The 22,189-nt window shown below is 43.1% G+C and overlaps 1 protein-coding gene across 2 annotated transcripts; it reads left to right on the top strand.

Moving 5' to 3' along the window:
* The first annotated feature begins 2,250 nt into the window (after nt 1-2,250).
* LOC109762667 (transcriptional corepressor LEUNIG) lies at nt 2,251-17,764 on the top strand. Of its 2 annotated transcripts, none has more exons than XM_073510453.1 (18): nt 2,251-2,902; nt 5,981-6,078; nt 6,184-6,293; nt 7,018-7,506; nt 7,764-7,852; nt 9,395-9,482; nt 9,601-9,676; nt 9,817-9,866; nt 10,736-11,044; nt 12,282-12,446; nt 13,094-13,321; nt 13,413-13,530; nt 14,582-14,691; nt 14,775-14,924; nt 15,015-15,179; nt 15,282-15,401; nt 16,931-17,137; nt 17,241-17,764. In XM_073510453.1, the coding sequence occupies exons 4-18, from the start codon at nt 7,291-7,293 to the stop codon at nt 17,385-17,387; spliced, it is 2,238 nt and encodes a 745-aa protein (XP_073366554.1). In that variant the 5' UTR covers nt 2,251-2,902; nt 5,981-6,078; nt 6,184-6,293; nt 7,018-7,290; the 3' UTR covers nt 17,388-17,764. The 2 variants fall into 2 exon arrangements, with proteins under 2 accessions (XP_073366554.1, XP_020177123.1); XM_020321534.4 differs by having other exon boundaries at nt 2,287-2,711.
* The last annotated feature ends 4,425 nt before the right edge of the window (nt 17,765-22,189 follow it).

The following is a 22,189-nucleotide window of genomic DNA, read 5'->3' as shown; positions in this document are numbered from 1 at the left end:
TGATAGGACCATGCATACGATAGCCGGAGTGACAGAGTTACCTTGCCACACCATAGAAATTGATGCATATGGGATGAAGGGGAACAATATATCTTAATGCTATGGTTGAGTTTAACATAATGCGCATGTTAGTATTTGTGGATGCTTGCTAATAATTTCAATCATAAGTACGTATGATTCCAAGTAAGGATAGTATGTTAGTAGAGGCCTCTCCCACATATAAAACTGCAATGATGACGATCGGTCTAGTAACTTAACTAATTGCCTAGGGACAATTCCGGATATCCTACCACCTCTTTTTTCATACTCGCTATCTTTATTTTATTGTAATTTTACTTAAACAACACATAACTTTTATTTTGAAGTTCTTTATTGTCTTGCAAAGCTACCCTTTCTTATCTGCAAAGTAGTTATAGTTTTATTTTCTATGTAAAGCAAACACTTAGTGTACGTAGGATTGTATCAGTGGCATATAGGACCCGAGAGAATATTAATCTACCTTTAGCTCCTTGTGGGTTCAACACTCCATACTTACCACCTCCATCATGGGAAAGTGCTACGACAATTCGTTGCACGGAGGGATTATCAAGGACCTCGTCAAGGGAGGTTCGTCGAGTGTCATCGAGCCGCCCTTTGCCGCCACCATCGCGGGTGTGCCTGCAGGAGGTGGTGGGCATCGAGCTTGTGCATCACATGGGAGGGGTAGACGAGCCTTGCGGGGAAGAGCACCATGTTGTTGAGCAACATTACACTCCCGCTGCCGCTGAATACCAAGGACATGGTGCTCGCCATGCTGCATGAGAACCAGGACCGCCACGACGTTGCGTGGGAGGTGAAACGGGAGGATTGCGAGAGAGAGAGAGAGAGGAGAGAGAGAGAGAGACGGGTGGCCCCTGTGGACTGTGGTCATCTTTAACGCCTTGGCCCTTGGCGGTTAACAACCGTCACCTCCGCGGCCAGCCCTTTGCCACGTCAGAATCAGCGTCAAGTGACGTTCAATGCTTTTGGCAAAATTTTAACGTCGGTGTCTTTTTTTTGACAAAAAGAAAATGGGTGATTTTTCTACTAATGTCACCATGATAGTAATGGTTTTATGCTTTTTACTCCTGAGAAGCAATCTCTACAAGTCACATTGCTTTCAGGATAATGGGTGAGAGACATGCCACTGAACCAACAGACTTCAATTAGGCATTGTTTGCTTAAGAGAACAGCATGCAACAAACCCACGTGACCCCTGTCCAGTTGATAAACTAAACATATCGATCGGGTTTCTCCACGAACTTAACATACAGATTGCCAGTGATTTTTCCCTTACGCTTCGAAGGACACAGACGTAGTAGTACTGATTAATTAATGCGTCTTTCGAATAATCAGTGGAACCTTCATGATTAGCACCTACCAATCGTATCAATCAAACAAAGATGTTGCTAATACGTAATTGTGAGCCTGGTTTCTTCAACAAACAACTACTAGTACGTAGCATATAGCTATCTTTGACTAACCGAATACTGTCAAAAAGAAAGAAAGAACTGTGAGAAAAAAATTCTTTGACTACTCAAAAATCACAGATTAACTCTAAGTGCACATGTGAACCAACATGTGGTTGGATGGTTAGAGGGACCGGTATCCCCAGCCCATCAGGGTTCAAGTCCTGATGCTTGCATTTATTCCTGAATTTATTGCAGGATTTCCGGCGATGCGCATTCAGTGGGAGGAGACGTTCCCGTCAATGACGAGGTGCCTATGGTGCTTCCTAAATTTGAAAATGATATGCCGGCTCAATCTTTCGGGGGTGCTTATAGGGGTGAGTGTATGCGCGTGTATATGTTGCGTCTGTACTGTGTTAAAAAAAACTCTAAGTGCACATTATTTTAGTTGTGAGACTGCAATTACAAAATAGTCAAAGCGATCATTTATGTGTCGATGTTTTTCAATGTCCTAAAATCAAAATTTCAGTCACAAAGCTACCGGGCATCGTCTGAGTCCAAATTTGATGTCAAATTCTTTTTTTTTTTCTGAGGAAGTCAAATTCTTCGGTTGTATGGTGCCGATGTGCGTTACTTGCGTGCTGCGCAGTATTTTGGAAGTATGCAATTTATCACCATGTCTCCAGACTCCAGTAGCCTCCGTGATGTAAAAGCTTCGCAAAGAAAAGAAAAAAAACGTATGAATGGCTTCCACGCTGAACCCTAAGAATTGACAGTAGGCCCCTTGACGGAATTAATATTCCTGGACCCACGCGTCATACACAAACCATCAGTTCCCATACAAGTCTCTGGTACACGCAGCGCGGCCAATCCCCCTCTCCCCTCCCTCCCGTCGATTTTGTCTTCCTCTCCACTTCTCTCCCACCCCTCTCTCTCTGCTACGCCTACGCTCCACTCTCTCCTCCCGTCCCGCCGTTGCAGACGCATCCAACCTTCTCCTCTCGCCTCCCCCACCCAGTCACCCCTAAGGGCTTGCCCTTGCTGCGGGGGAGAGATACGCGCGCCCACCGTCCCCGGCGGCTGCGGGGAGCTAGCGCGTCACTGCCCGCGCCCAGTCGCCGTAGAGGCGGAGGCGCTTGTCGGGGGGAAACACCACCCTGGCCGGGCTCCTTTCTCGTGGGCGCCTCCGGATTTGCTAGGTTGTGGCGCCGGGTGCGGAGCCATGTCGCAATCTCAGTCTCAGTCCCAGTCTCAGTCGCAGACCAACTGGGAGGCGGATAAGATGTGAGGATATCTTCTAAAATCCTTGGTTTGTTGCATGCTTCCTTGTGTTGATTCGTGGAGTTCTGCGGTCACGGTGCTTCCTGGGCGAGCATTGTGATAGATCAGTACCTGCGAGCAGCGAGCGAGAGGGGAATATCGTTTTGTGGGAGCTCCTATTTCTCAGCGGTTCCCATTTAGCTCCTCTTTTCCGGGTAGGCTCAGCTTAGCGAGTAATTGCAGGCACGATTTGTGTCCTGTTTGCATACAATTAATTCACTTCCCGACTAGACTGTCTGTGTAAGTTTGTATTAGTGATTTTAGTATACAATTAATTTCGTTCCGAAGCTTAGGTTTTGATAGAGTGTGCGATTTTTGTCAAAATCTATTGTGAAACGATGAATTTTTTTAGTACTTCTCTATTAATTGGTAATATTTTCACGAGGGCTGCACTTTTGAACACGAAGTAGCTTCGTTATTTCAGGAGGTTGCAGTTTCACAAGCCTACTGATGATGATTCTCTCGCAAAGAAAAGCCTAATAATGATAATATTTTCTTCCGAAAAGGAGGCTGGGACCCCCGGCCTCTGCATAAAAAATGATGCACACGATCATTTTTATTAAATTATTCAACAAAGCCTGCAAGAACAAGGGGATGTTCAGAGTTGTACTAATTATCGTAGAATTAAGCTGATGAGCTATACAATGAAGCTCTGGGAGAGAGTCATTGAGCACCGCTTAAGAAGAATGACAAGCGTGACCAAAAATCAGTTTGGTTTCATGTTTGGGAGGTCGACCATGGAAGCCATTTTCTTCGTACAACAACTAACCTATTGAGAGATACAGGTAGCAAAAGAAATACATGCATATGATGTTCATTGACTTGGAGAAGGCCTATGGTAAGATACCGCGGAGTGTCATGTGGTGGGCCTTGGAGAAACAAAAGTCCCAACAAAGTACATTACCCTCATCAAGGACATGTACGATAATGTTGTGACAAGTGTTCGAACAAGCGATGACGACACCGATGACTTTTCGATTAGAATAGGACTGCACCAGGGGTCAGCTTTGAGCCCTTATCTTTTTTGCTTTGGTGATGGATGAGGTCACAAGGGATACACAAAGAGATACCCCATGGTGTATGCTTTTTGCGGATGATGTGGTGCTATTCGATGATAGTTGGACAGGGGTTAATAGGAAGTTAGCGCTATGAAGACAAACCATGGAATCGAAAGGTTCAGGCTTAGTAGAACTAAAACCGAGTACATGAGGTGCAATTTTAGAAATACTAGGCACGAGGAGGTTAGCCTTGATGGGCAAGTGGTGCCTCAAAAGGACACCTTTCGATATTTGGGGTTGCAAAAGGATGGGGATATTGATGAAGATGTGAACCATCGAATTAAAGCCGGATGGATGAAGTGGCGCCAAACTTCTGGCGTTCTCTGTGACAAGAGAGTGCCACAAAAGCTAAAAGACAGGTTCTATAGGACGTCTATTCGACCCGCAATGTTGTATGGCGCTGTGTGTTGGCCGACTAAAAGGTGACATGTTAAACAGTTAGGTGTAGCGGAGATGCGCATGTTGAGATGGATGTGTGACCACACCAGGAAGGGCCGGGTCCGGAATGATGATATACGTGATAGAGTTGGGGTAACACTGATTGAAGAGAAGCTTGTCCAACATCGACTGAGATGGTTGGGGCATATTCAACGTAGGCCTCCAAAAGCTCCAGTGCATAGCGGACGGCTAAAGCATGCTAATAATGTCATGGTAGGTCGGGGGTAGACCGAACTTGACATGGAAGGAGTCCGTAAAGAGAGATCTGAAGGACTGGAGTATCACCAAAGAACTAGCCATGGACAGGGGTGCGTGGAAGCTTGCTATCCTTCTGCCAGAACCATGAGTTGGTTGCGAGATCTTATGAGTTTCAGCTCTAGCCTACCCCAACTTGTTTGGGACTAAAGACTTTGTTGAAACTTTGTTGTTGGTGTTGTATTCAACGAAGCCTGACAAAAAGAATACATCGATCAACCTGAAGCCATCTCGATTGTGGCTGCTGTCGCTACCCCACAAGCTCAATGATGGGAGTGGCCATGATTAGGGCCATGTGTCCTGACCTCTCAGTGAAGCCCCACCATCTAGATCCGGAGGCCTCACCAAGCCGCCCAACAGCGAGCCGGGAGCACAAACCGGTCCAATAGACCCTCATGCACCGCATGCGCATGCTTTGGAAGCCGTCGCCGTCTTCAGGACAGGGACCATGCATAACCCTCACCGGCCCTGCCGTTGACATCGCCACGACGCCAAATAGTGCGACCACTCTGCATGCGTCTGTTGCCGAGACTCGGCTGCGCCACGTCGCCGAGACCCGCCGTCGTCGATGTGGTAGATGCAACACCGCTCCATCTCATGGCTCCTCTAGCCAGCACCTGCTCCAAACCGATGCCCCTCGAGAAGTCAACACGGTTTTCACCGGCAGTCGCACCACTCCAAACCCGCAGCTGACTAGATCCGTGCGGAGCCGCGCAGCGAAGGTGCACGCAGCCGCCGGAACACCGACAATGGGACTCCAGCTGCCCCTCACTGGCCCTATGCGCCGCTGGCCGACCAAGAGCCACACCGACGAAGGATCTGGGCAAGGATCAGATCCACGGCCCACCGCCACCAACTGTCGCCAAAGAAGCACCAGACCATGGAGGCGACAACCACCGCAACACAACTAGGGCCGCCTGCCCTGGCCGTCGCGCACGATCTCCCCACAGGCACTTCCCTAGCCGCACCATTGGGTCACCGCCGCGAACCACCACCCAGGCACCTTCAGCGCCTTGCCGCCGCCACCGCGGCCAACACCGGCGACAACGGCGGTAGGGGAGACGCCTAGGTTGGGGGGCTTCTGGCGGCGCTAGGGTTGGGCCCCCGGCGTCGCCCTGGGGAGCCACGCGAGGAGCGTTTTTTTCTTTTTGACGAGGCCCTCTATATTGTGGCCACGCCTACTAATGATGATTGGTGGTAATTATTTGTGGTTCATGTGTAGTAGGTTGCTACCTAAATATTTTATGTGAATAGTAAAAGGTCACAATTTTTAAAGCGCTAGTATAGAACACATTAGGACTTGCTTTTTAAGCTTCTAGCTCATCATTAATTTGTTATTGAGAATGTGAGAACATAAAATAAAGTTAATGCAGTAGCATTCCTCGTTTTCTAATGACAGTTTACTTGTGAATTCGAACTTATCTGGTTCAAACTTCAACACCCATTTCACAAAACTAAACGATTGATTGTCTAATAACACAGGTTGGATGTCTACATATATGACTATTTTGTGAAGAGAAATTTGCAGGAAACTGCAAAAGCCTTCCAAACGGAAGGGAAGGTTTCACCAGATCCAGTTGGTATGTACCTCTCAGCAAGTTGACATGAAGCTATTTTAGTAAGTAGGTTTTAGTTTCCCCATATCGAGTGCTACTGTTCACTTTCTGCGGTTATCTTTCTCATAGCAATTGATGCTCCTGGTGGCTTCCTTTTTGAATGGTGGTCGGTATTTTGGGATATATTCATAGCAAGAACAAATGAGAAGCATTCAGATATTGCAGCATCATATATTCAGGTATGTACCTTTGCTCTTTCTTTCTGTAATATATTATCCACTTCATGGGTAAAACTTAAAAAACCTGGTTCTAAAAGGAAAAATGGGAAATACCACAATGATGTATTGTTTCATTTTTGTACCACCAAAATATCACAGAGAACAGGATTGTATCACTTCCGCTAGTATGACGTGGCCAGCTATAGTATAGATCTGCCAAATTTGACCCTTCTATTACCTTCCTTCCAAGCTTTCTATTACCTTCCTTCCCAAAGCTTCCTATTCCCTACACTGATCTGAGCTCTGTTTCTTCTCCTGTCCACTACTCTGAGCTTTAACACCTAATTCTCTCTCCTATTAGCTTCTTGATGCTACTCTTTTCCCCAAGCTTGTGACTTACTCTTCTTACTCCCCAAGTTTGCATCTTTCTTCTTGTTTCTTCATCTGTCAATTGGTTAAAATTTCTTTTTAAGAACATTTCGATTGGGTAAATAGGCTTCAACTTTTGTTAATGTTTAAGAAATTTCGAGGCCGCCTCCTCTGGAAGGATACAACTGGGATCGCGGTGGGTACATTACACATTACACCGCATCAAGCCCATCGGTTAAAAATATCAGAGGAACCATGAAATTTGAAAAATTATGAAACATAAAATAAAACTAGAAAAATCATATTTTCATGTAAATTTTAGGAGAACCCATAGAAGTTCATACAAATGAAGCTATACTTTATTGTGCCCTGTCAGACTCAGTTAGTGAAAGCAAGGGAACATCAACATGAGCATCAGCAACAACAGCAATCTCAGCAGCAAACTCAGCAACAGCAGCAGCAGAACCAACAACAACAACAACAACACCACCACCACCAACAGCAGCAGCAACAACAACAACAACAGCAACACCAACAACAGCAACACCAACAACAACAGCAACACCAACAACAGCAACACCAACAACACCAACACCAACAGCAACAATCTCAGCAGCAGCAACAATCTCAACAGCATCAACAAATACAAATGCAGCAAATGTTGTTACAGAGAGCTGCACAGCAGCAGCAGCAGCAGCGTAGAGATGGTTCTCATCTTCTTAATGGCACTGCAAGTGGGCTTTCTGGAATTGATCCTTTAATGCGACAAAACCCAGCAACTGCGAATGCTATGGCAGCAAAAATGTATGAGGAGAGGTTAAAGCTCCCTTCTCAAAGGGATTCTCTGGATGAGGCATCATTGAAGGTATCACTCCTACTTGATCTTGTTTCTTATGTTTTGGTTGATTCCTCGCGAAAGTAACAGTATTTGGAAATGCACTAAGCACGGCATGAGGGTGGCGCCTAGTGCCTAGTCACTGACTAGCTGGGTTAGGTAGCCTCCTCGGCGGGCAAGGTTGGATGGGTGATCCTGGTGCCTAAACACCGCCTAGGTGGGGTAGAAACCCCTTTATAGAACAGTGAAAATCAGTAAAATGTTTTTTTGTATTGTGAAAATTCCAGGTGCAGCAAAGGTATGGGGAAAATGCTGGCCAAGCACTTGATCCAAACCAAACGTCGTTGAAAGCAGCCGCAGGCGGACAATCTTCCGGGTAATTTCTGAACTTGTAGATTATGTGTGCATTGACAAGCTTGCATGAGACGGTAGACCATGGAAATGAGGGAAAACAATAAATGGTTATGAGTGCACAGTTCTTGTTGGAGAGCTCTTCTTTGCATTATATCCAGGGCTAGGATTTGTCCTTTCTCTGTAGCACGATTGCCATCTTTGTGATCGAACAGGCACATAAAACATTCAGCGCAAGGTGCATTCGAGAATTTACCTTACTAGATTGTTTGTCCGGGAAACTTTGTATATCTTTCTTTGTCCAAATTCAGATCATAGTAGCCCTGTAGCATTTAGAAATTTTAATCATACTTTCATTCTGAATTTGTTTTTTTTCATCGATTGATTGTACCTCGAGGATCAACGAATGTGACACTTCTGTTTTGTGATATTGCTATGAAGTGGTTTCGTCGACGCGACAGCGCCTTGAGGATGAAGTCCCAGATAGAGGATGTTTTAATGTATTTCTTGCTTAATCTTAATGGTCGCAATCGGCCTCTTTATGTCAGGTCGTCCTCACAAATACGGAGAAGATCAGTATACTGCCGAACATGCCTAACTATCACTCCCTCCATTCCAAATTAATTGAAGTTCTAACTTTTCTCTAAGTCAAACTTCTTCAAATTTGCCCAAGTCTATCTACGGATCTAAATTAGTCTACTTATATCTACTCCCTCTGTCCCTATTTACATGGCGCACATGTATTTTGAGGTTTAATTTTCGCCATCAATTTGACCAACAAATCATAGGTTATAGGTCACAAAATTACGCTGTTATTAAAATGTACTCCCTCCGTCCCGCAATATAAGATCGTTTTTCAAGCTATGTTAGCTTGAAAAACGATCTTATATTGTGGGACGGAGGGAGTAGTTTCCAATGGTGTAATATTAATGACATATACTTTATATATTGTGGGTGAAAGTTGAATCACCGATAATGAGCGCGCCATGAGGGATGGAGGGAAAAAATATACTTTTTGTACTATATATATGACGTAAATATTGGCACAATTTTCTATAGACTTGATCAAATGAAGATAAGTTTGAATTAGGAAAAGCTAGAACTCAATTAATTTGGAATGGAGGGAGTAGATTAGTATACGGGACAAAAATCCTTATTTATAGAAATTAATATACTCATTTTACTTTTATGTTTTGATTGGGAGGGTACATATCTTTCTGTTGCTACAGGACACACAACCGTTCACATCGCACTCTTTTCTTCACATGACTGCTATAGGTTATGTTTAGAATTTAGTGCTTTGCAGTGTTGTTGTGGATAAGCAGCAGACAACTGTTGTGTTCTGTAGCACTGTAAGGTTACAGTTTTTGATTACGTAGAAGGTATGTTACTTCGTTTAGTAGTGGAAGTACCATGAGTCCATGACCTGTCATGACTCATGAATCATGATTGGGCCTTAGAGTAAAAATGCTAATCAAACCATAAGGAATAACTGTTCATGTTGGCTCATGCAAATAAGATATGGTGCATTTGCTTTCAAATAGTATTGAAATTTTACCTTTGATAGGCAAATTTTGCATGGAACTGTTGGTGGATTGTCAGGTGCTCCGCAACAGGTTCAGGCAAGAAGCCCACAAATGCCTATTCAAGAACAGGTTACATATAGTTTTCCCACTGCTTCTCGTAATTATGCCCAGTGCCAAAACTAGATAGAGAAGAGCGGGCCTCATCAGTTTTAGTTTCTTATCTGCTATCATATTTTATTCTTTACAGAGTATCAAAACTGAGATCAATCCAGTTTTGACACCCAGAAGTGCAGGTCCCGAGGGATCATTCATTGGTGTCCAAGGTAATATTTTTGTCCAGCTTATTGCCTGGATTTGCTGCCATGTCAGTTAACTATTCAAACTTCAGCTTACACTATTTTCTTACTCAAACTGTTTTTAGTGCTTGGTTTGCTAAGCTTAATTCAGATGTCATTTTAAACAGGATCTAGTCAAGGTGGAAGCAATTTGACTCTGAAAGGTTGGCCACTCACGGTACGTTTTATCTTATGACCACACTTTATTCCTTATCGTGTATGTGCTCTGCTTATGATTTATGTTCCTATTGCGGATTCGGTTTTGGCTGTTCATATGCATAGGGGTTGAGGCACATGCTCGATGCGGCTGCATAATGCAGGGGCACAGTTATATTATTTAAACAAATAATTTAGTTTTCATAGATCTGCAATTGTAGCCCTTCCTTTTTCTGGTGACGTATGATAAACCCTTGCCAAGTGCAGATGCTCCAGGAATATTTAACTTTCTAACATCAACTATTTTTCTTTCTGCGTGGCACTCTAGTAGAGTGCTAGATGCGCGATGTGTACTTGCACCTGAAGATCCACTTTGTGAACGCTTGCAACATGGAGGGGTTTGTGATATTCCATTAACCGATACAGTACAAAATATTGAAATCTAGTGCTCATGAGGTTCAACTCAGTAACCCGCAACCGGATCGGTTTGTTCTCGGCAGTAGCCGAACCACTGCTGGGTGGACTTGGTGGCCATTCTGAACGAAAATGCCAACGTCTCCACATACCTTAATGGTTGCACTGCTTGAGGAAGCCTGTGATTTTTTTGCCTACTGACCTAGCTCTTGTTCGTTACATGTTGCCCTCTTGTTGCCAGTTTCTAGTTCTGTTACTGATTCTGGGGTATCCTTAGCAAGCACATTTTTGCAGTTTGTGAACAATGAATTCTTTGGGCTGTTATGCAGCGCACATGTGCATTCAGCAGTTGGGGAAGCAACAAACAATTTGTGTACTTTCCGAGTATACTCTAAACCACGTGATTGACATTGATTGCTCTAACATGGGTGCTATCTTGCAAATTCTGTTGTAACATATACACCTTTTACTTACCAGGGCCTCGACCAGCTTCGCTCCGGTATCCTGCAGCCGAAGTCATTTATTCAATCTCCGCAACAACAATTTCAACAGCTCCAGTTTCTGAATCCACAACAGCAACACCAGCTTTTGATGCAAGCGCAGCAAAACATGGCTTCCCCTACAGTTAGTGATGTTGATACCAGAAGATTAAGGATGCTTCTTAACAATAGAAATATGGCCATGGGGCAGGATGGGCAGACAAACAGTGGTGGGGATATTATTCCAAATATTGGTTCTCCTAGCCAAAGTGGTGGATCACGTACAGATATAGACATGCTAATAAAGGTATGTTCTATGACGTCCTACCTGTCAGGGGCTAATTTTCTGCAGCTAATCACGGGACTGTCTATTTGATAATCGACTGAAAATGAGTTCACCTTCATTCAACTTTTTCAACCGCTGACAAGCAGATAACAGCTACAAAGAACTACCAACCAAAAATACATGTAATGAATACTGTATTTGATGTACATGACTACTGTAACAACAGTAGTACTAGAATAGTAAACCCATGTGAATAAAAAATACGATTGAAACAGTGTGGAATGCTTGTGAGGAGAATGCTTATACCAAACATACATAAACAAAATAAATAAACACCCACAATACATACTATTGGTTTGGAGGGAGTGCTATTACCCTACATACATGAACAAACTGGGAGTTCAATCACAGCACGTGATTGGACAGACAAAACATTCGAGTGGAGCCAAATTAAAAATCAGTCGATTGAAATTAGCAATTCTGAATCCATAATATAAGCTTTTCTTTATGAGGTATTATATTTACCTAGTTGAAGCCATAATGAGGCTTATGGTGTTCTTAGTTTCTTACTCCCTCTTTCTGAATAAGACGTTCTTAAGTTTGACCAAGTTCATACAAAAGAAAAATCGACATCTACAATACCAAATAAATATGTATGTGCGTGTATAAATCTGAACCAAAACATACATGTTTTCGTAGTGTATGTATGTGGTATTTTAGAAGGTGATAATTTTACTGTAAACTTGGTCAAACTTAAAATTTTAACTTAGGAGAAAACTAATACGCCTTATATTTTTGGAAGGAGAGAGTATTATATAGAGACTGTATTCCCAGTTTGTTTACAGAAGGATGGAACACGAGCATCCTAGCCAAATGGCACATCTACTCAGAACTGATCAAAATGAAACATATTCAGCTTTAGTTTCCATCCATTGGGCCTTTTTACTTGTCCACCACTATTTTCCTTTCATAACATTTTCTTTCATACATTCAAGAACTAAACAGAGAACGATTTCTACTCCTTTATTTTTGTAGACCTTTCCATTCCTTCTGAAGTGCTGCAACTGTTGTACTTTTCTCATCATCTTATCTGTATACTATTACTGCCTGTATGAGTGAAGCTGACCAGGCAAACAATCTTATAAACCAGGAACTGCTGTTGTTCCTTTGATGGCTAAATCTATAACAGAAAAGTTATTTTCTATTATTCTATTAACTATGCTCTTTCTCTCCTTATATGGGTGTTTCTATGTAGTAGAAGAAAATTGCTCATTTACAACAGCAACAGCAGCTTCAGCAATCTACAGTCTCCAGTCAGCAGTCTCAGAGCTCAAATCAGCTTCTCCAGCAACAGGAAAAGCCTGGAGTTGGATGCATGCCTATTGATGGAAGCATACCAAACTCTTTTGTAGTAGCTGACCAAGTATGTTACTGATATCCAAATACAATGTTTCCAGCAGATGATGTTTATATTAATATTTTAAATCTAACATGCTACTGCTTAATTATGCTGCAATGTGGAGTGATGGTCTTAGTGGTTGTAGATATACCTTTGTTTGCCTCTTTATTGAGATATTAACGATAAATCAATCTTATAATGAAGCACGCATCTCATTTCAGTCGCATGTTTTAAATTGGCCACATACAACTACAGTGCTGAGTGCTTAATAAGTGTTAGGATCTCAAGTTTTGGATGGTGTTCTGTGCAGACACATTTGGTAACCTACGATAACTTGACAAGACAATAAGAGCATTTTTTGCTCTTTGTAAAGACATGCTAGCAGTTCTCAGATTTTGCACAGTATATTTGAACTGCAATTGACCATGCTACCTTGCCACTTGTTTTAAGTATTACTCTGATGTTCAGTACGTAATTTCCTATGGAGCTTCAGTTTTTTGTTGTCCTGCGGTTAGTATGCCCCCTTTGAGCTTTCACTATTACTCATGGTTCTGTGATACATCATTTGTCAGAAGATATGGGTAATCATTCCAATTGTTTTAGATTAGTAAATTTGATATTAATTCGATTTTAGTGGTTCAAACACTGACATTGTTCTCTTTGTGGTTCAGGCATCAAAGAAGAGAAAGAAACCTGTCTCCTCTAGTAGAGCTAATAGTTCAGGAACAGCAAATACTGCTGGGCCATCTCCAAGTTCTGCACCTTCGACACCTTCCACTCACACACCAGGAGATGCAATGTCCATGCCACAGCTGCTGCATAATGGTGGTCCATCAAAACCATTGATGATGTTTGGTTCTGATGGCACTGGAAGCTTGACCTCTCCAGTAAACCCACTGGTATTTATACTGTGAAATCAGACATTCTCCTTGGAAAGTGTCATTAGCGCATTGCCTCTGTCAGTGAGATGACAGAAGTTCTTAATTTCAGGGTGATGTGGACCGTTTGCTGGAAGATGGCTCCTTGGATGAAAATGTAGACTCATTTTTATCACAGGAGGATATGGATCCTCGGGAAACCATGGGGCGCTGCATTGATGCCAGTAAAGGTATGTTTTGTTTCCCTCTGATACATGGTTTTTCTTGAGTTGACTCTTTCGCCTGAACAAATAGATTGGCCTACCTGTAACAATCGCCGTATTTCCCACGCATATTCCTTTGGAATGTCATGCGTGGTTCTTGGTTTCAACAAGTTGCAATTCCTTTGTTTCTTTGAGAGAGATTGATTCGCATGATTGTATCTGATAACTTGTTAAATAAAAAAAATGTGTATAGTGTATCTTTTGCAAGATGTAATGCTTTTGAGTCTTTAGTTCTGCTGTAGTTAATTATTATCAGTTTACTAAGCATGCTATCGTACTTGTGGTTATGAGAGCAATACTGTAGGAAAGGACACTTCGGAAAAATAATTTACCGTGTTGTATGTTGTATCACCTTCCCAAAAGCTACTTCCTATGGCCTATTCAGTTTGAAGAGGTTTGGCAGTGATTAAGAGGACTTAGCAGGGAATATAGCTCAATTCCTTGCCAATCGCTCTTAATCCATGGCAATTCCTGCCAAACCTAAAAGCGGCTAGTAGATCCCAAGGGGCGCTTCTGCTGAGCCATCGTTGTGACTTGATCAAGCCCTTCTTGCTCAAAATCCCATTGCAGCACCTGACCAAGCTCAATGTCAATCAAATTTAGAATTCGACATTTCATTACCCCACTATAGCATATTTGCATGCACCTTAAGTTAAATTCTTGCATAACTCCCTTGGAATCAATCACAACATCTTCTAATTTGGCGGAGGATACATCCATTGCTGGTAAGTAGTGAATTGTGATGACAGTAAAGGTGACAGGAAGTGACCGGGTGCCCCCTAGCAGGTGGTGTGCTTTGGGACTAATTGGTTTCTTTGAGCTTAATAGATGGGAGAATAGCTGATTTGGCGAAGAATTAATGTGGATGTGTTTGGTCTGGGATTCATTTGCTACATAGGACAGGAGTATGCTGATAAATGATTCTATATGCCGTGGGGTGCCATGGGCTTGTTTCATTCTACTCGGTTGCAAATTATTTTGATGGGGTGACTCATTGCCCAGTGTCTCTTTATTGCAGGGTCTGGTTTCTCCGAGGTTGCAAAAGCCCGTGCAAGTACAAGCAAAGTTAGCTGTTGCCATTTCTCGTCAGACGGGAAACTGCTCGCCACCGGAGGCCACGATAAAAAGGCATGGACACCAACATAAAAGTAATTGTGAATATACTGGTGCTAAAGAAACTGGAAGCTTATACCTGCTTTTGTATTTTTCAGGCTGTTTTATGGTTTACAGATGCCCTAAACCCCAAATCTACATTAGAAGAGCACTCGATGCTTATTACAGATGTTCGATTTAGCCCAAGCATGACCCGCCTTGCAACATCTTCCTTTGACAAAACTGTGCGGGTTTGGGATGCTGACAATGTATACCTATTTCTAACTACTGTCTCTCTTATGTTTCACAAGATGTCATATACCTTAAAATGCACTGACTAATTAATTGACTATATACAGCCAGATTATTCACTCCGCACTTTCACGGGTCATTCAGCGTCTGTTAAGTCGCTTGATTTTCATTCAAATAAAGAAGACATCGTTTGCTCCTGTGATAGTGATGGGGAAGTGCGCTGCTGGAGCATAAACAATGGTAGCTGTGTGACGTGTGTTAGGGTCTTCAGCGTATGCAGCCCTTTTTCTCTCCCAAACATTTCTTGTTTGTCAAGGATGTTCTTTTATAATGCGCTGAAACATTCTCCTGTTATCGGTATCTTATCTTCCCAGGGAGGTGCAACTCAGTTGAGATATCAACCTCATCAAGGGAAATATCTTGCAGCTGCCTCTGAGAAGATGATATCAATAATGGATGCAGAAACACTACAAGTGTGTAGGAATGCCTTAAAGGTTCGTTACCAGAGATCATAGTCAAACACATCCTTGAATTGTTTTCAACTTTTCACAGTTACTTGTGTATTTGCTATGTGTACTTTATGCTATACCATGCCTTTTCTCTTCTTCAGTGCCCCCACCTCTGTAGCATTTAACAAATGTCTTACTAGAAACACACTGACAAAATTTGGTTGCGATCTTGGGTTCTTTGCAACATATATGGACACTAAACATAGGTTTGTCAGAAATCATTCTGCTCGTTTGGGAGTTCAGCTGATTTGGCAGCCTCCATTTTGCATAGGTTGTATGTAAATGGTCTCAGTATTTTAAATAGCTAGCCACTGCTACACTATAGGGTTTTTTTGCAGCCTAATAGCTACGTTATGGCACCTTGTATCACTATTCTAGCGTATCTATTTGCCTTGAGTGAAAGCAGCATTAGCTGAAGCTATTCCTTGTAGATGGTAATGGGCCAAAACAGCAACCCGTTTTCAATTCTAGTTATAAAACTAAGCCCAGAAAGAATATGCATATGAGTATACAAGACATCAATTGAAAAATCAGAAAGCCTACTAGTATGGCATCCAAAATCTTGTTTCGACCGATGCTACTTTGAATGGTTGTAATGCTAGTTTGACTGACTTGGTAGTTGTAGACTTGAGACATGGTGCTATGCAAGTACGCCAAAATTACTATGGTTTCTTAGTTCTGTTGACTGACATTTCTAAGCGTGCATATGTTATTATTAATATTTTGATCAATAAGACGCTATTGGAAATAGCTTCCACGATAGCTAGCAATAGCTGCCGTTGCTATAGGTCGGAGCCTCGGACCTTGCCATGAAAAATGCGATTTAAAACATTGATCATATTTTTAAACAAATATTTACGTACATAAACTTTACACCACAACCTAGATACATGAATTATTTTCAATCTTTTTTGAAAATTTTCAGATGTGACTTGCATCACAAAAACTGGCGAGGGGGTAAAGTGGGGCTGGGGGTGAGCCAGGAATAGTTTTAGGATGAACAAGGGACTTGTAGAGGCACTTGTGTGAGAATTTATCTGATCAGATCCTATATGATACTGTATAAGATTTATTATAGGATTGTTGCAGTATATAGTGTTCATTCTGGTCCATGTCTTTTAGCTAGACCGTTGCCACTACAAATCAGATCATCATTACACTGGTTTGGCTAGGCCTTTGAATGTCAAGAGAGGTCGGGGTAGACTGAATTTGACATGGGAGGAGTCCGTAAAGAGAGATATGAAGGATTGGAGTATCACCAAAGAACTAGCCATGGACAGGGGTGCGTGGAAGCTTGCTATCCATGTGCCAGAACCATGAGTTGGTCGCGAGATCTTATGGGTTTCACCTCTAGCCTATCCCAACTTGTTTGGGACTAAAGGCTTTGTTGTTGTTGTTGCCTGCTTGCAATCCAAGTTTCCAGAACAATTCGATGTTGTCAGCTTGGTATTGCAATTAACGTTGCTTTCATCAGTGTGGTGCTCACTGTAATAGGAGCTTCTGTTCATGCGTAGGGACACATAAAGAACATCGAGTCAATTTGTTGGGATGCTGCGGGTGACTATCTGGCCTCTGTAAGTGAAGATTCTGTCAAGGTGTGGTCATTTACTTCAGGAAATGATGGCGAGTGTGTGAATGAGTTGAATTGCAGTGGAAACAAGTTCAATTCATGTGTTTTTCACCCGAATTATCCGTCATTGCTTGTAATTGGTTGTTACGAGGTAAGCTCTCTCATATCTTACGAGGTCATTACTTATGAGGCCCAAGTTGATCCATTTTGTGTTGACATTTTTATTGTGTCTGTGTATCATTGATATCTTGCAGTCCTTGGAACTTTGGGACATAAGGGAGAAGAATACAGTGACCATCAGCAACGCCCATGACGGCTTAATTGCAGCCCTAGCTGCATCAAATGCATCAGGGTTGGTCGCCTCAGTAAGTCATGATAAGCTTGTCAAGCTCTGGAAGTGAGATCAGGGAGCAACCTTCCTTCTACATCACATTTTACAAGTTGGTCCCTGCGGACATCTGTCGTCTGGTTCCAGCCAACGTTGCATGATGTAGAAACAGGGTGGTTTTCTGCCGCAGATAAACACATGACGAGGGCAGCTAACGAAAATGTCTTCAAGCTATCTGTGTTCAAGAACTAACCCAATTTGATGACGTCCCAGTTGCTACACGTGCCCTTGGATAGGTTTGTAACTATCCTTGTAGAATGTACCATACTCTGTAGTGGCCTGCGCAAACTCTAGAGTGTTGTTATCATTGAATGGTCACAAGCACAGAGGCTTTTATGTATTTGCTGATTCTGACTGCATTTTTCTCAACTGCGTTTGCTCTTATTTCCACTTTCTCTTTGTGTGCCTCCAAATTCTCCAAGTTAAATGTGGCCGCCTGTTTTTTTGTGTGTGTGTGTGTGTGTGTGTTCCTTCGTCCAATTTTGATTTCTTTCTTCTCTGCATCTGAGAGCTTCATGGACTGCAGTTTTTTTTGGACCCCCTCCATGCCCCCTATCCCGGCCGCTCCGAGCTGGGACGAGCACCACCCACGCCACCTGGCACCTGCTCCGCCGCCAACTACCTCCTCGTTGATTCAAATTGATAAAAGCTACTCTGGTTTCAGTAGCATGGAAGTGTGATTGGATTGGAAAGGAAAACAGAAAATACGCCTGTAGATGGCCAAAGAGCTGGGCGGATTAAAGAACCAGAGAATATTTCCCCTCTCGCCTCAGTTCGTAGCTGAACCGGAAAGATTATGGCCTACACTGATTCAACAGGGGAAAAGAGAAAAACTCAGATTAAGAGAAAACGGGATGCAAGCGGGCTCAGTCGATGTTGAAAGTTGTTGGAAAGCGATGGAATTGGATGAGAAAGCGGTGGGATTTGGTGATTATCGCTGGACCAAGCCGGAGTTCGCCTCAGTCGCTGGAGGCACTAGAACCGTCAGGAAGGGGCCCTCTTTTGCATGTTTGTTGGATGGCGAGTGAGATGCCAGAACAAAAGTGTCGACTGGACTGGTCTAAACTGGGTTGGCGGTTAGTGTGGCCTCTATTCTTCGGGAAACATTCCGTCCTTCTTGGTTTACATGAATTTTGTGGGAATTCTTGAAGTCATCACCGTGGAGAAGTTCACGGCCACTCTCTGCTATCTTCGGGGAAACCCTAGATCGGATGACGGCGGCGCTCTGATGTCGTTCCTCCTTTGGGGGCTTCATTTTTGAAGGTACACACATGATCGAGGGACCAGTGGACGAATTTTTTGATGGAGCGGTGCTTCATCCTATACACTGATGGCGACGGATCTTGATGGCGTGGCGCAGTGCAGATTCGGAGTTCGCTGTGGGAGGATGGACTCGCGCAGGAGGACGACGCTGTCGGGCGTCGTGGTGGCGTCGATGGCAGAGAGACCTGGCACGGTACATGCAACAGTACAACTCTGAAGATGGATTGGTGGCAGGTGGCTGCGGCGGCCTCATACCCGGCAGGCGTCCTGATTGAGGAGTGCGCCGGACTGGTAGTTGCCCCATACCTGGCAGGTGTCCTGGTTGGGACCTCAGGTATTAAATATTTAGGTTTGGCTGCGATGTCTGTTTGGTATTAGGCCCAGACTATCTGCGCCCCTTCATCATTTGAATAGGTGTAGCGACAGTTGTTCCTTAGACGGTGGCTTTAGTCTTCTTGTTGTATGGCTTTGTAAGGTCTTGCGATAATAATTAATAAAGTGACCGTATGCATCGTCCAGATGCAGAGACCGGGGGTCATCCTCCTTTTCTAAAAAAACAAAAATCTCTTTGAAGCACCTTCGTTTGTAGGAATCGATTCCTATTTTAATCCTTCACATTTTCAAAGGAAAACAACATTAGCCTAGACTTAATGGAAAATTCCTATCCTATCCATCAAATGACATCTCTTCCTTCATAAATGATATCTTTCTTTTAGAAATTGAGATACATGTCATTCACTTTCTACGGTTTTTCTATTTCTATGATATTCCTATGGTATCAACCAAAGAAGGCCTTGCACAGTACATGCGATAATAAAAAGTTGGGAGCATTATCTAGCCAATCGTAGCTAGTTTTAGAATCAAAACGCCTAGCCAGATAGTGTGACAATCCGTTCGCTTCCTGGGGACAATACTTGAAAGAAATTACCAGGATTCACCCGCAAAAAAGGAAAATCGTCAAAATTCCATGAACTAAAGGCCTTTTTGATTCGCGGGATTCTGAAAGCGCGGGAATAGAAAAAGAATATGATTGAAGTGGTATGCCCACCTAAATCCTATAGGATTAGTATAAGGAATGTTTGATGGCAGAAAAAATAAATTAGTTGTAAAAAAGGATTGGAGTGGATGTTGGATTTCCTATGGAATGTAATACGAAAGATTCCATGAAATCCTTCAAAAATCATATAGAATTCCTTTGAATCAAAGGAACCCCAAGTGGGAACAATCTGTAGGTATTGGGCATTAAGGCTTCAAATTTCGGTCTTGCCGTAACATGCTCCAACCAGCTAGAGGTAACATCAGTGCAACTAACTTCAGAAGCAATTTTAGGCCTCGTAGCAACGGCAGTGATTCTGTAGTTTGGGTATTGAGTACATGATCAATCAACTCCGACGACCCAGCTACAGCTTCACCTCAAGAATTTCAAAAAGAGAGGCATCAATGCGAAAGTCCTCTTCTGCCTGCAAGCTCAAATGAGCTTGTGATGGCAGTAAAATTCAAAAAAACTAGAAATATGTGCCAAACTTTGACAAATATTTTGAGTGCTTGAAAAGTTTCATCATAGAATGACATTCGTGGAAGTCATGAAAAAAAATCTCCAAAATGCTTTCGAAAATAACATTTTTGGAGTATCGATTTTGTTTTTTAGGCCACGACTTACACGATGTCATTCCATGATGAAACTTTGCAAGCACTAAAAACATTTGTCAGTGTTTATCACAAAAAAGAGTTCTCTCTCCAGAATTTACTGTTCACTAAGAAACATCATGTTCATATCAATATTCATTTTATATGAATCCGGTGGAGGTTCTTGCCATACTGATTCCTAGACCAGTGCATTCAAACGTGGGACATGATTTGTTGTAATAGCTTGAATGGCAAACAAAGAGTTAGGAGCAGGTTTGATTCTATCTCCTTTCACTGCATCCCAATGTTCCCACCCTATATAACATGATCCCACGACAATGGCTTCCTGCAGATGTTTCCTGCAGCCCCAACTGCCGCAAGACGGGCGACTTCCTTGATGAGCTGCGAAGAATCTTCTCAAGTATGTGATGGATCCCAAGCGGCCGGTGTTCAAAAAAGTTGTAGCATCCCCAGACTATGCAGTTCTAGCATCCTCCGTTAGCCTCTGCATAATATCGATCCTAAGGTGCCTACCTTCACACAACATACACGTTCAAAACGTGCACGCCGTGTGACAGGACATTCGGTATCACAACATAGATGACGAAATAATTGGGCACAACAACATATATGCATATACAACAACTCCGAGGAGTCGAATTTAACGAGTGAATATACGTCAGACAAGTAAGAATACAAATGCCTTAAGAAGGCTGAATCAAAAGCAAATGCATCCCTATCCCTGCCCAGACTGTTGCATGTGGGATAACCAGCTTACGTCATTCATCAACATACGTGCTCCCTGAATCGATGTCGGGTGGATTTGTGGCATTCCAGGGAAAAGAGTAAATTGAACGGTGAGTACTCAGCTATACTCATGGGACTTACACATGCCTAAAACTATTGTATGCAAAGGGATAAAGTGGTTTAGCGGCAAGTACTAAGCATTCTACGTAGACACGCTACAACTTGCTCGATTAGAGATAAGGGGTAACAGACCGCAACACTACTACTCTATTCACCTACCTACCTATTGGAAATATTCCCTAGAAGACTATTATTTATGTGCATGTTTGTAATTAATATTTGTATTTTTGTGCTAGAAATATTATGGTTCTTGAATGTGAGATTCATAGGAAAACTCATATGCGTATGTGAGATTCAGAGGAAAACAAAAAAATATGTTCGCTAGTCACGCCTCAATACTACTCATGTGTTTCATGATGATCATGATTTCCTGATCATAGGGCATTGTTAAAGTAACAAGGATGTCAACAACCGTCAGGAACCCGATCTTAAGTCACACCGATCTAGCATGTAACACATCATATCACTTTGCGCCCTCACGGACGGCAACCCACAGTTGCCGTCTTTACCTGGCCGGGACTGTTTGCGCCTTTTGGCTCACGTATATGATTGTGTCACTAGCATCTATATGACAAAGAATCCGGGCTGGCATGACTAGTCATAAACCAAGGTGACACAAATTTACAGGGACAGGCATACGTGACCCGACAATGCACATGTCGATCAGCAGCGAGTGTAACCGAGTCGTAGCGAGGCTACAATGACTCCAATAAACACCGCGTGACATTTCCCTGTAGGAATAGACACAGGAGCAAAGAAGGACACATGCCGGTCAATCCATGTGTTCCAGATGTAAACCTGGCAAAATGGGTCGGCCCGGCCCTCCTGGATTAAACAGGCCAGGCCCGGCACGGCCCGGCCAGGCACGCTAAATACACGGGCTGTGCCGGGCTGGCACGCGTGCTTCCCTACCTGGCGTAGGCACGACCTCCTCGCTACACGGGCCGGCACGGCGGCCCGTTTGGCACACCGGCACAACTGCCCGAGTAACAAATCTAGGCACGTACGTCTCGTTTTGTCTAAAAAAGGCATGTACGTCTCGTGCGCTCGTCCGCTAGT

Source organism: Aegilops tauschii, chromosome 3, assembly GCF_002575655.3.
Source record: "Aegilops tauschii subsp. strangulata cultivar AL8/78 chromosome 3, Aet v6.0, whole genome shotgun sequence".
Taxonomy (NCBI): domain Eukaryota; kingdom Viridiplantae; phylum Streptophyta; class Magnoliopsida; order Poales; family Poaceae; genus Aegilops; species Aegilops tauschii.
This window is presented reverse-complemented; position numbering and strand designations above follow the sequence as displayed.

What these genes read in the sequence shown, in the direction of transcription:
- LOC109762667 (XM_020321534.4), top strand. Translation starts at nt 2,650, where the DNA reads ATGTCGCAATCTCAGTCTCAGTCCCAGTCTCAGTCGCAGACCAACTGG. An exon ending in GGTTTCACCAGATCCAGTTG is followed by an intron (nt 6,079 to 6,183) that starts GTATGTACCTCT and finishes TCTTTCTCATAG; the next exon opens with CAATTGATGCTCCTGGTGGC. An exon ending in GCAGGCGGACAATCTTCCGG is followed by an intron (nt 7,853 to 9,394) that starts GTAATTTCTGAA and finishes TACCTTTGATAG; the next exon opens with GCAAATTTTGCATGGAACTG.